The 13,764-nt window shown below is 35.4% G+C and overlaps 2 protein-coding genes across 2 annotated transcripts; both read right to left on the reverse strand.

Moving 5' to 3' along the window:
- Nucleotides 1–1,296: 1,296 nt before the first annotated feature.
- LOC131954279 (uncharacterized) lies at nt 1,297–8,645 on the reverse strand. The gene is made up of 2 exons (XM_059317858.1): nt 8,455–8,645; nt 1,297–3,164 (listed from the first exon to the last, which is right to left on the reverse strand). The coding sequence occupies exon 2, from the start codon at nt 3,144–3,146 to the stop codon at nt 1,980–1,982; it is 1,167 nt and encodes a 388-aa protein (XP_059173841.1). The 5' UTR covers nt 3,147–3,164; nt 8,455–8,645; the 3' UTR covers nt 1,297–1,979.
- Nucleotides 8,646–10,753: 2,108 nt separating this feature from the next.
- Nucleotides 10,754–12,885, reverse strand: LOC131954311 (uncharacterized). Its single transcript, XM_059317897.1, has 2 exons — nt 12,862–12,885; nt 10,754–11,832 (listed from the first exon to the last, which is right to left on the reverse strand). The coding sequence occupies exon 2, from the start codon at nt 11,818–11,820 to the stop codon at nt 11,326–11,328; it is 495 nt and encodes a 164-aa protein (XP_059173880.1). The 5' UTR covers nt 11,821–11,832; nt 12,862–12,885; the 3' UTR covers nt 10,754–11,325.
- Between the last annotated feature and the right edge of the window lie 879 nt (nt 12,886–13,764).

Genomic DNA, 13,764 nt, shown 5'->3' on the forward strand with positions numbered 1-13,764 from the left:
CTTAAAAGTTGATACGGATCTACGATTTTGATAAAATACTTATATATGAAATTTCATCAACCTAGCTGTAACGGTACTCAAGTTATCGTGTTTACACACGGACAGACAGACAGACAGACAGACACACACACACACAGACATACGGACAAGATTGCAAAATTATGTTTTTCCGTATCAGTGAGGTGTAAAACGTCGAGATTTGTAAAAATCTCGATTTTTTTTTTTTGCACGATTACAATACTTTCTCTATACTACGTATATACGAGAAAGTAAAAAACCAAAGCAAGTCGGATATTTTGTTTTACAAAAGTTTCTTCAAAGAAATATTTTGGAGTTTTTCAACATAATTTTTTGGAAAATACTTTAGTTTGTGTTCTTCTTATTTTTCGTTCTTAATTTTAGTGTTGGAAGGGATCCCCTACAACACAATTAAGTATACGTGTCAACTGGTTATGCGCCATTGAGGCCATTGACTCCGATTTCATCCTGCTTTTCTTTTTTGGATATGCTTCCATAGCCTTTGTCCAACCAAGAACCAACTACAAAGCAGCAGTTGTTTGATTTTAAAGTAGTCTCTCCAATAAAAGTGACTGTCCCCAGCTGACGAGCCTCATCTTCCCGAAACTTGTCGGTTTAATAACCATGAGATTTACCGACTCGACCACGCTGACCCCTAGTTTGTGTTGATACAGCATGATATATATGAAGATTAAATGTCGCACGACTCTGACTAAACCATTAACACTTTAGATCTCGTCCCATAAGTTGTAATTCGTTCCAGTCCCACCAGTGGAAACTTAATTTCCACCAAATAAGGAGAACAGACTTAGTTTAGTAGCTATATATTAAAGTTTGTAAAAACCCTCCACAACTATACATGACCCACTCCCATTTCTAAAACCGTATAATAACCAAAATACCGCAGTAAATAATGTTGTAGCAGAGAAAAATACATTTTCCACAGCGAATCCACGATAAAACGAAAAGAAACAGGAAATGAACTCAGCAACAATATAGATAGCATATTTGTAAAGTAAAAGAAAAAAAATTAAATTCTGATTAATAAGTTTTAGTAAATATCTGACAAAATAATAATTTAGCATTGCTTCCATTCTGCAAGACAACATAAAAGTACGAAGTTTATAAAATTATAAGGCAGTTAATTATGTCAAAGTCAACATGTTGTGTTTATCCTATACAAATTTGTTACCAGCACGTTATCACCACAGTCGATGTTTTAACTTTAAATCAAAACTTTGGGTAACTAGTGGCTATCTCTGTTGATCTTGGCATCACCGCTTTTGACCCCTCTAACAACAAAAGTTAAGTCTTGAGAAATGACTTGCTGACCATAAATTATCAAGGTACCAAACGTTGATGTGTATTCTTGAATATACATTACATTGTAAAAACTGTAATAAGCACATCTATAAAAAAAACAATTAGGATTACAGTTATCTAACATTGTTTGAACTAAACAAAGGAAGGAATATGTTAATCAAAATTTGAAAACAAATTGGTGCTCTTAATTTAAAAGCATAAATGATTATCCTTCAAACCTTCAAATTAATACTGAAGGCTACACAAATTACAATAATTTGATTTTTTTAAAAGCTGCTATGTCAGCAATAACTTAGTGTATAAAACTTAAAGAAAAAATAATAACTAATAATAATACACTAAACAAAGGAAACGAAGAAAAAAACATGCGAGTTTCAACTTCTTCAAAAAAGCAACAACACTACATAATTTTAAAGTAGTATCGACTGGGTATTACTTTACTATACCATATAGGTAGTTAAATTTAATGTTCTAACCAAGGTATGGACTTGTATTCCATTATATGCAGCGTCGTTACTAGGTTGGGCGTCATTTTACGAATTGTATCATGTTGTCACCTCTTAAATGTTGTCATCTGTTCTAACCGCAAACGCCTCCCCCGGCCATGTGACGCCATGTCTACTATATGTTATTTCTTACTACCAGTGACGAACACTGTCCTTTAATCTCTTCTGAAATTTGATAATTTTTTCTTCAACTTGTTTGAGTTTATCGGTGCCTTGAGCGTCAGCCCTAACTTTAGCCAACAGTGTATCTGTACTCTCCTTAAGCTCGGCCACCAACTTCAGGGGAGACTCAAGCTTTGAGAACTTTGTGCAAAGACTTGACAGTTCTAATATTACCTTATTGCTCATAAGATCTTTTAACTGATTGAATTCAGCATTGGTAACATTTCTTTGCTCTTTCAATTGAACAAAATCCTTAACCCTCGTTTCCACTAAAGATAAGACTGCTGGAGTTTCAGAGAGTTCCTTTAAAAGGGATTTACAGTTCGTACGTATTGACTCATCTCTGGAAAGAATAAGATCCAAATCGTTAGACATAATCTTCAGTTTATCATCGTATATTTTTGTCAACTGCTTTAAGTAGACTGTAAGTATTAATTTTTTTCTGTTTTCTTCATTTCGATTGTACATCGTTACAGTGTAAATGTTGTTCGGTTTAATGCCAGCAGTGAATTCAATAATCTTAGATACAGAATTTTCTTTCTCTTCAAATGAACCTTTGTTGTTTATCAATACGATTCTACGCTTACATTCTCTAAACAATTCCTGCAGAGGCCCAATCTGTTCATCACACCAACGCTGAAAAAGCTGATTTCTGGGTATGTTTTGCTTGTTTTTAATAAAAGTTGGTTCTTCCTCTACGTTTTTATAAAAATTGTCTCCGTGTGTTATTATAACGATGCAGTGATTGCGTATTATATCAGATCCAAAAATAGCTTTCATCATTTCAGTAACTCCTACTTCCTCTGCAGTATACCTGTTTTGAAAGTTTAAAACAAGGAGCAAAGCATGGAAACAACTGATTAGTTCAAATGCTTTATTCATGTTTGACCGGGCGAATTTAGCATCCTCCACTACATCATTTTCTGTATCAACGAGCCCAGAAGTATCAACAAGATTCACTTTACCTTGATCATTAACAACACTAAACAACCCAACTTCCTTCGTACAGGCCGACATGTTGGTTGACATTTTAAAAACCTCTCGTCCTAAGATCGTATTTGCTGTTGAGCTTTTCCCATTTCCAGTTTTACCAACCATTAGGAGGTTCAGTTCAGGCTTGCTTCCTTTTGCTCCCATAATGATCTTTCGAGAAACCTAAAAATAAATGTTTTAAAAATGTTAACTGTTTTACTTTTTAACAAAAACTGATCGCTGTAATATTTATTATATCTTGCTAATGTAACATAAATAAAAATAATTAAGAAACCGATTGAAATCAATAACCTAATATAACTCTAAATGATAGCTAGATGGTAGACGCTGCTAACCCAGTACTATGAAGTTGAGATCCCTGACTCGAGTCCATAGGATATTCCCGAGTAAAACCCAGCTCTGACTAAAATTTTAGATTAAACTGCATCCTAATTTATTCATTTAAATTTTTTCATTGCAAATCTATATATATATATTAAGACAAAAAACAACAACACAGAAATAGGCCCAACGCAATTCTGACCAGAAATAATAATTATTTAAAAAAATCAGTTTTTATCACATTTATGCCCGCGAAAATTGTTACACGTGTAACTTGATACTTGGTAGCTCGGTCAAATGAATATGATCCACGAGACCTTGATGGTTTTATTGGTTTCCAGTGTTCGGTTTATTTATTTATTTATTATATTATTAATTTTGAAACATTTTCTTTTATAGCTAAGTCGATCTTTAGTGTGCCTTTTTTTAAAAAAATAAGTAAAAGAAGAAAAGAGGTTTGAAGGTTTGCCTATCCTTCACACTACAGCTCAGTTTCATTTTTTGTTGTTGTATGCAATAGAGTGTGTTTGTTACTGTAGAACAACCAGAGCAGAAGCGAAGGTTTTTATTTTATTTTATTTTTATTTTTTAATAAACCCAATAGTCTATTAAAACGTACAAAAATAATTTTGTTATTTTTGGTCGGATTCTGGTCTCACTAAACGTCTTACCACCCCCCCCCCCCCTCACCAAAAAAAAAAACACCACTATTTCGGGGTCAAACGATATGGTAGCTCCGCCCCTGAGTACAAAACTATTTAAATAAGAATTATGGGCACCTCTTTTGGACTATTTAAAGAAGAACAATAATTCATGGAAGTAGTTTAAAGGTTTCACACCACAGCTCATGTAATTTTATTTTTCTATACTACTGAAAAAAAAAAAACTTTAGCTGACTCTATTAGAGTTCGTAAAAGAAGTATCAATAATTATTTGATAAATGTATATGTTATTTTTCAACCGGGGACCTTCACAAAAGGTAGTTTTTTTCAATATGGCCGCCGTTTCCCTTACATGAAATATGTTGTTTTTTATTGATTCTCATTGACTGGTACAGGAATAACCTGGATATATATGGTTTTTTCGCAGGTAAACATTGAACATCCGTTGTTCTTTCATTGTGGCATGTTTAGTAAAAATCTAAATCTTGCGGTATTGAGCTGGGTTTTTGCTTTCATATTTTTATACAAGTTAGATATGCACTGGTACTACATGAAAAGGGCGCTAACTCAAACATTGCAGAAAAGTTGACATCTGTTGTTTAACCCGTGTGGTATTCAATTGGTTTCTATTCTAAGTGTTAAGCGATTTATCTACTCACCGTACCGGTGTAAATACTTCCCATTTACCTTGATGAAAAAGCGCCTCAAACCCACCCCCTTTTTAAATTTTTTTGTTACACAATACGTTTTAATACAATTATTTTTTTTAAAGTATTAAAGAGTTATCTACTCACAAATCCAGTACAAATCCTTGCGATCTAGTCAGCGAAAAAACCCCTCCCCCCCCCTTTCCCACACCTTTTTGGACAAGGTTGTATAGCGGGTTTTAACGTAACTAACTTATTTACTGTATTTGTCAAGCTTTGGGAGACTGAGATGGACAAAAGAATTGAACGACGTCGGAAAATGACAGGAAAACTGGCAAGATATCCTGGACTTTCACAAGAAGAAGAAATTGTGCGCGTTATGAAGGGCGTTTTTGATCGACTTTAACATGAGATGTCAACACGTTTCTACGACTAAAAGACCTGAAAACAACATTTGGGTTTCTGTTGGATGTTAAGACTTTTATATCCGACACAGATGTAGATAAAATTTCGTCGAAACAGATTTTGAAAATTTCTACGACATGGACATCGATTGTCACGAAATTCTCACAGAATATAGATATTGCAGAATGCTGCTCAGAAAAATCCGGAATGAATTTCTACCAGAAACTCCTTTGGATCTTCTTGGTTTTATTGTGTTATATGGAACCGACGTATTTTCGAATCTGCGAATTTCAATGGAACTTTTATTAACAATAGCAGTTTTAATTGTAAGCTGCGAGCGCTCGTTTAGCAAATTGAAACTTATTTTGTATTTACGTGCGTCAATGAGTTAAGATCGTCTCAGTGATCTTGTTGTTCTAAGCGTGGAAAAGAAACATTGGAAGAGAACAGATTTTGATTGCGTAATTGATCAGTAATTGATCAGTTTGCGTGAGTGAAATGAAAATAAAATCTGGTGTAGACTATGTCAACCAGTATATGAAATTGACTGAGTGGGTCATGTACTATAATTTCCATAAATTTACTTCATTAAATTCCAGGGGCGTAGCGAGGGGGGGGGGGGGGGGGGCGGGGGTGCGGACCGCACCGGGTGACACCATTTTGGGGGGAGGGGGTGACATCAAGGCGAAAAATAGCAAAATATATAGAGAAAAAACTTGAGGAAGGGGGTGCAAATCGAAAGTTTGAGGGGGGGAGGGGGGTGCAAACAGAAAATTTGAAAGTTTGTCCCCGGGAAGGGTCGCTACGCCTCTGTGGGGGTGACACCATTAAGTACCGCACCGGGTGACACCCGACCTCGCTACGCCACTGTTAAATACAATGTTTATTAAAATTTAAATGTTTCCTTATTTAATGCAATACAAAAATGTGATTAGACGGGGAGGGGGCTGGGGCGCTAATTTTATAGTTCGTCCCCTGGCCTAAAATATCACAGATACACCCTTGCATTCTTAATTTAGTCGGTGAAAAAGCTCCCCCCCCATCTAGGAAAAGCTTAAAAGCGGTTTTTCTCGGTCACTGTTTCTTAAGAGTATTTGTGTTGCAGTTTCACAGCACAATCAAGGTAGAAACTGTTAAATCAGTATGTAAAGGCTGGTAGCCGTCACATTTCTTGACTTTTCCTGTTTATAAATCAAAACCGCAGCTAAAATGAGCTTTTAAGTTTTGTCAACCCCCTTCGGCGCCCGGTGACATATTTACCCCCCCCCCCCCCCACGCCTCTGCCCCCGCCTGAAAGTTTCAATTGCCTTCCCCCTCCCTTTCTCCCCCGAAGAAAGACATACGCGGCGGCGGGGTTGGTGTGTGTGAAACGGCAGCTATACAAGCTGGTTAGTATAATAACTATTAGATAATAAAAAATACAAGGACTAATGTCACACACAGACACACGCCTATATATATATACACTTTTTGTATATACATATATATATATATATATATATATATATATATATATATATATATATATATATATATATATATATATATATATATATATATATATATATATATAGGCCTATATATATATATTAGTGTTCGTGTGTTTGTTTAATGTGTGTGTACTATACACAAATGTATAAAAACTAAAAACTGTTAGAAAGAGAAGACGAAAGCATCTCTATTTGTAAACACACATCTGTGTATTATACAAATGTGGTAACAGATAGTGAATAATATAACAACTAAAAACTACAAGAAAAAGAAGAACACATGCAATTATTTGTGTAAACACACATGGATAAAGGGCCATACGTAACACAACACAGAAAGAACACCGCCATTACTCATTTCACTGGCGAGAATATTTTCCTAGAAAATGGATGTAGGTCACAGCGACAGATGTTGTGTTTACAATAGAGCTGTGTTACGCTAAAGTTATAGTCAATATAGATGGCGCGCTGTTTTGGGTCTAAGTGAGGCCAAGTCGATTCAGTGTTTTGTTTAGGGATACTGCACGTCAACTTTACCCAACTCAAACTCCGGGAGAAATACAAAATATGTACGAGAAATGTAAAACACGTCTATCAGAAAATGTATCTCCATACAGGGATAAATGGTGCGTCGTGGCCTAGTGGTAGAGAGCTAGACTGCTAACATGAAAGTCTCGAGTTCGAACCCGGGCTCAAGTCAATAGAAAGGTGCTGCGTCCACCCAGCTCTGATGGGTACCTAACTCACGTTATAGAAAAAAAAGACGGCTGGGTAAAATGCTGACCACAATATCCATTTATATGCCAAGGTTTCTTAAACAGATGAGCTCTACTTCATCTGCCCCATGTGTCTTGGATACGGACGGGACAAGATCATTCTGGGATAAAGTGACCCTACCCCTTCTCTAACCGGACGCTTCACGTCCTCCCCCCCCCCCCACTCACCCTTATACTTTCAGAGCAAAATTTCTGAAACAAATCCTGAGTTGATTATGAGCGCTAAATTGGCCTACACCTTTGTTTGCATTATGCGGGCGTAATATTATATCCGTATTATCCGTATCTATTCGTTAATCCTCACCATGGCCCAAGCGCGGAATGTATCATTCGCGTTAGCAGCTATGCAGGGGAAATAAATTAAACTGCACGATATTACGCTGCATTATCATTATTCGTGTTTTTTTTCTACCTAGCTTAAATTATTCTAAACCAAACTATGTCAAAATAGTGTGTGAATTGCGAGTAAAAAATGAATTGTAATGGAAAACAAAATGTACTACATAAACAAAATGTGTAAAAATAAACAAATATAACATTTTATATTCAACTGTGTTTTTAAATTTACTATTTTAACATAACAGTAGATCAATTATATTTTCAAACACCAATTAATAATTAGTATTTAGAAGGCAGTTATTCAATTTAAAAAAAATCTAATCTACATAAGTAGATACACAAATAGCACTCACACGCAAACACGCACACAATCATGAACACGTAAAACACATTAACGCTGCATTCGTCATCTCAAAAAACGTCATTTACGGGAAGAGCAAATTTTCCTTACAATCGGATTTTCCTGGAAAAGAAAACGCGACACGACGAACAACAAACCAGGCCTATGTGTCCTACTGTTTAAGTTGACCTATATTTTAATTATGCTCCCTTCTGTTAATTAATACAACACTGACAGAATCCTATGTAAATATAGGTTAACAATTTAAGTATTTAAGGTGTTTAGAATAAAATAAGTATTTATAACCAATTAAGATTTTATTGAATACAATTGCTTTTCTTTTATAAAAATAATGAACACTTTTCAATTGTTAGATATTGATTTTTTTATACATTTGATTTAAACTGCATTCCGTATCCTTGATGATGCGTCGCAATTTTATAAAATATAAAAGTTTTAAATTTGTACTCACCAATTTCCTTCGCACACACCTACAAGTGGTGAGTGCTGTGTTTGACGTCAACTGACCGTAAGCTTGAGATGTGAGTAGAGTTGTGCGCTGATTTGCTCAGGTATTGCACGTTCACATGGTCAGGTATATGCAAGCTGTCACGTGATTCAGGCGACACGTGCATGCAACATGTTCAGAAAATAAATTGAGTGACGTTTTGCACAACTTGCTACAAGAAAAACGTATATTAAAGTGGAGTCCGCTGTTGTCATGTAATAAGTGGCTTAGCTGTGGGGGAGGGGGGGGGTTGGGGGATTGGAGTAGTGGGCAAAGGATGGGGGGGGGGGTAAAGATGCCATTTGGGCTGACCGTAAAAGGGGCGCCCCAAAGAAGAGGAAAAAAATTTAAAAGCTGTCTGCAAGTTGCACTATTGAAATATACACCAAGTTAAAAAAAATAAACTGCTACAAGGATTTACATACTGATTTAGCTGGGTTTTTTTTTACTTTTATTGTGGAACAATAAATACCTATTAGTTTCAGAGACAGGTAACAGACGTTTTTTTTTCAATATAAATTAATAGGATCAACACGGCATTGGTGAGTAGACATGTCATTTTACACTTGAAACACCGTTGTATAAACGCGTAATGTACGACTTCTCCAGTTTTGTGAAGGAGTGACGCGTTATTCATAGTCAAATGCTAACTTTCTCTCAACTTCAACCGCGAGAGATCCCAGCCTTTTGTTTTTATTAGAATACATATGGTCTGGGTCCATTGTATTAGAGAGAAATATATTTCACGCTTTATTATATCAGTCTCTAATCAACAGAATAGCAGACGGTCGATGGGGTCGGGGTGGAACAACAAAGTGGCCAAGACGAATTGCAGTTACAAAACAATAGTACGCAATAAAGATTACAATACTTCAAACAAGCTTCTGTCTCTGTCACTCAATGACGTCATAAAAAAATAGAAGAGTATACCACTCACGTATCCAAGAGGTTAGGGGCGGCACTTATGCTTTTATCAGATTCATCTTCTTCGTTCTTAATTTTAGCCTTGGAAGGGATTACCTCCAGCACAATTAAGTATACGTGTCAATTGGTTAGGCGCCATTGAGGCCATTGACTGCAATTTCAGCCTGCTTTTTATTTTGGATTTTCTTTCATAGCCCTTTTTCCAACCAAGAACAAACTACAAGGCAGCAGTTGTTTGATTTTGGAGTTGTCTCTTTTAGAAAAGTGGCTGTCTCCAGCTAATGAGCCTCATCTGCCCGAGGGTTAGAACTCGAGACTTTTCGGTTTAGCAACCATGAGCTTTACCGACTCGAACACGGCAACCCCTAGAATCTACTAAAGGAAACCTAACACAAGAGAGAACAATTTTAAAATGTCATTATATTTGATTTTATTTCTCTTGCTGCAGTAACACATTATTTTGTAACCGAACATATTATTATTTGTGTTTTAAATATGTATTCCTCAATGTGACACCATTTAGGAGGGTGACAAAAAAGCAAAAAAAAAATTGCAAGATATATTGAATAAATATTTTTTGCCAGTTCAATGAAAGGTTAATTAGAGTTTAAAAATATTTTAAATACATAACGACCATCGCTTCTGTGGGGGGGGGGGGGGGGGGGAACCATGACGTAAACATACAAACTATAGAATAAAGAAAACAATGTTATACCCATCTGTATTAACAACCGACTATAGATAAACATCATTAGTATTAAATGTGAACACTTTTTACTTGGGGTGACAACAAATGCAAAATGTACAGATAAAAAAAAGGAGGATGTGACAACATGAGATTGGTGCCGCATCGGGTGTCACTCGACCTAGCGACGCCACTGGGTGGAAATAATTATCAGCTTTAAACACGTAGCATCTTCAGACAAAGGGCCCAACCACCAAGACTTCCACTCTGGAGTTGAGTCTTAATGCTTTTGGCAAGGAGCCAGATCTCTTAAGCAAACTCCCCCTTCACACTGCTAAGAACATCCGTTTTCAGTCAGAGGATGTGGCTAAGATGGTAAAGCCAATACATAAAATGCTCACCGCTGACAGTTGGCTCGTACGTTGCTTTACTGGCATGCCACAATATGCTAATGAGAGCATACATGCAAAGATTTGAACACGTATATTAAAACATATCTCTTTTACGGTTTATAAAATACTCTAATGATAAGTAGACAATTATTGATGGTTCTTTCATCATGTAACCTAATGGCAAATTTTGGTAGCTGATGTATTGCACCAAAACTTTACATTTGTTTAAAAAAAAGCCAACTATATTAATGAATTAAATGTATCAGCCTTTTTTACATCTATAAATCTTATAGCATAGAAGGCCTATTAGTGTCACAATACCAATTACTAAACTAGCTTTTAGTGCTTTTGATTTTGTAGACTTCGAAGGATTTCGAAGATGCATTAAAATTGTCAAAATTGGGGTCAACTGTTCTATGATCGACTCATTCAAATTTATTGTAATTAATTTTCTGTGTATGAGTTGCACTTTCCTAATCAACACATCATTGTCTTTTAGGACGAATGTGCAATTTAAAAGTATTTTGTTCGATCTTCTCAAACTAGTCACATCTTCCTCATTCGCGGATCCACGGTGTATCAACTGCGAGGTAGCAGCTATCATTTCGTCCAAATAATTTCTGACACATCCACACAGTTTCGGGGGATCTTGTTTTAAAATTTCTTGTCCCTTCTCCTTAAAATTGTCTGCGAATGTTTTGATTGTGTAAGCTCCTTTTTCATGTAATTTAAAGCCTAGTAACTGTTTCACTGCCTGTTCCTTTTTGATATCATAGGGTACGCCCCTGTTATAGAAAAGCACAACTCTATTACTACACTCTTGTATTAATGTTTTTAGTAAATCTGTTTTTTACACCAGAGTTGAAACGGAACAACTCCTTCTTCTTCTCTTTCGTTATTTAGATCAAAGTTATCCCCTTGAGTCATTATAATAATACCATAATCTCGAAGAACGTTTTCACCGAAAATATATTTAACTTTCTTCACAGCTTCTTTGTCTTTGTCAATATCTACAGCCCCGTATTTTAAAACCAAACAAAAGGCATGTACTCCTTCGGGGCAGATTCTCATTAATTCCGGTATCCGGATTACAGTGTTTTCTCGATCCTGGACAGCATCACGATCCATAAAACCTGGAGTGTCAACGACCTTAACCTCACAATCTATTCGTGTTTTCAACTCAACTGCTACCTCATGGGTACATGATTTACTATTGTCACTGGTTGGAAAAACCACCTTTCCTAAAATAGAATTCCCACAAGCACTTTTGCCATTACCAACCCTACCAATCAGTGCAAGTGTAATATTTTTTCTGCTTGGCGAGGCCATGTGGGAATCATTCTGTTGAAAATACAATTTCAGAATTATTAGAATATTAAAAAAACATATTATAGAAGATATTTATATAACGGTAATCAGTGATCATTTTTAATGAATATATATATATATATATATATATATATATATATATATATATATACATATATATATATATATACATACATATATATATATATATATATGTATATATATATATATATATATATATATATATATATATATATATATATATATATATATATATATATATATATATATATATATATATATTTATATATATTAAAGTTGTATTTGATTGCAGCTAACATACGTATGATTTTAAAACTGTTTCCTATCAATCTGTTTTTTTTTCTTTAACTTTTAATACAAGTGAAATTGGACAATATTATTTAAAAAAATAAAATAGAAAAGATTTACTTTACTCTCATTTTAGATTCCGATAAATTGTTGGTAGAATAATGATTATTCCTTATTGTCACTCTTAATTTACTTAATTAACTGTAAAACATGTTTCAATATTAATATGTATTTTAAAATGTTTCAAAATGTTTATATTTGTTAACATTAAAAAATACAAAACAGTTCCTTTAAAAACAACTTTAAAACACAGTAATCGTGAATTTGTTTTTCTAGTACACTAAAACTGTTTTTATTGATTGATTAAGATTAAGGAGATGTAACTCTTTCGTAGTTGTTAGTAGGTAAATCGAAGAATATTTTAAATTTCCAGATTCTTCTTTAGAATCTAAAAATGCATGCCCATATTGTTAGAAAAATGTAGTCTGATTTAATTATAATATTGAAATTACGGTGATAATTTTTTTGAAATAAAACTATCAGTATCTAACGGATGCTAGTATTAAAGTACCAACAGTTATAAAATTTGAAAATGTAACAGTAACACTAATTTTTAACACATAAATAAAATATATTCATTAGCTTGTCCTTACATAAAATTTACAGACGCAATTATTCATATTGTCATACATTTACCCCTAAAGTAAAAGAACAAAGAAATCTAAAACTTACCGATAATGCTTTTTTGATAAACGATCTGAATTTTATCTTCTTCACTACAACATTACCAGCTACACAGCGGGAGCAAGGGAGTTAACCAGCACGGTGAATCTAAAAATAGATCTGGTTTTCCCTGACGTGTCTTCTTGAGTTGTAAATTAAACGTTTCTAATTGAAGCAGACAATCGCTGTTTTGTTTTTTACATGATAGTGTTTTATCATGTACACAAACAAAAAGTAAGTTCGTAAGATTGGAGATGTGTTTCCTAAGCACATGTAGACAAGAAATTATTGGCGTACAGCCGTGCTATGTTGGACCTGAAAACGTAGAGACATAGACAAAGAGCAGTGGCGTAGCGAGGGGGGCAGAGTTTCTTCCAGGCATCTCTTCGGGGGGGGGGCGAGGCCCCCTAGAAAAATTTTTACCGCCCCCCCCCCCGAACGAAATGAAATTTATATAATTTATATAGAAAATATATACTTTTAACAGTGCCCGCCACCCCCCGAAGAAAGTCTACCGCCCCCCCCCCCCCCCGAAAAATTCAAGTGCCCCCCGGAGAAAAAAGTCTGGAAGAAACACTGGAGGGGGGGAGGTGGGGGTGCGGACCGCACCGTGTGACACCATTTAGGGGGTTAAACCAAGGCAAAAAAAAGAGTAAAATATATAGAGAAAAATGATAATTCCACTTAAGTGATTAATTCGAGTGTTAAAATGTCTTTTAAGAGCAAATTTGACAAATCCCGACAAGGGTGGAGGGGGGAGGGTGCAAATAGAAAGTTCGAGGAGGAGGGGGGGGGGGGTGTAAATCGAAAATTGGAAGTTTGTCCCCGGGCGCCGGGAAGGGTCGCTACGCCTCTGGGGATGACACCATTAAGTGTCGCACCGGCGGGTGACACCCGACCTCGCTACGCCAC

This window comes from Physella acuta, unplaced genomic scaffold (genome assembly GCF_028476545.2).
Source record: "Physella acuta isolate Inbredline_101_S28 unplaced genomic scaffold, ASM2847654v3 ptg000988l, whole genome shotgun sequence".
NCBI classification, from domain to species: Eukaryota; Metazoa; Mollusca; class Gastropoda; family Physidae; genus Physella; species Physella acuta.

Coding starts and splice junctions, on each gene's coding strand:
- LOC131954279 (XM_059317858.1), bottom strand. CDS start 3,146: ATGGGAGCAAAAGGAAGCAAGCCTGAACTGAACCTCCTAATGGTTGGT.
- LOC131954311 (XM_059317897.1), bottom strand. CDS start 11,820: ATGGCCTCGCCAAGCAGAAAAAATATTACACTTGCACTGATTGGTAGG.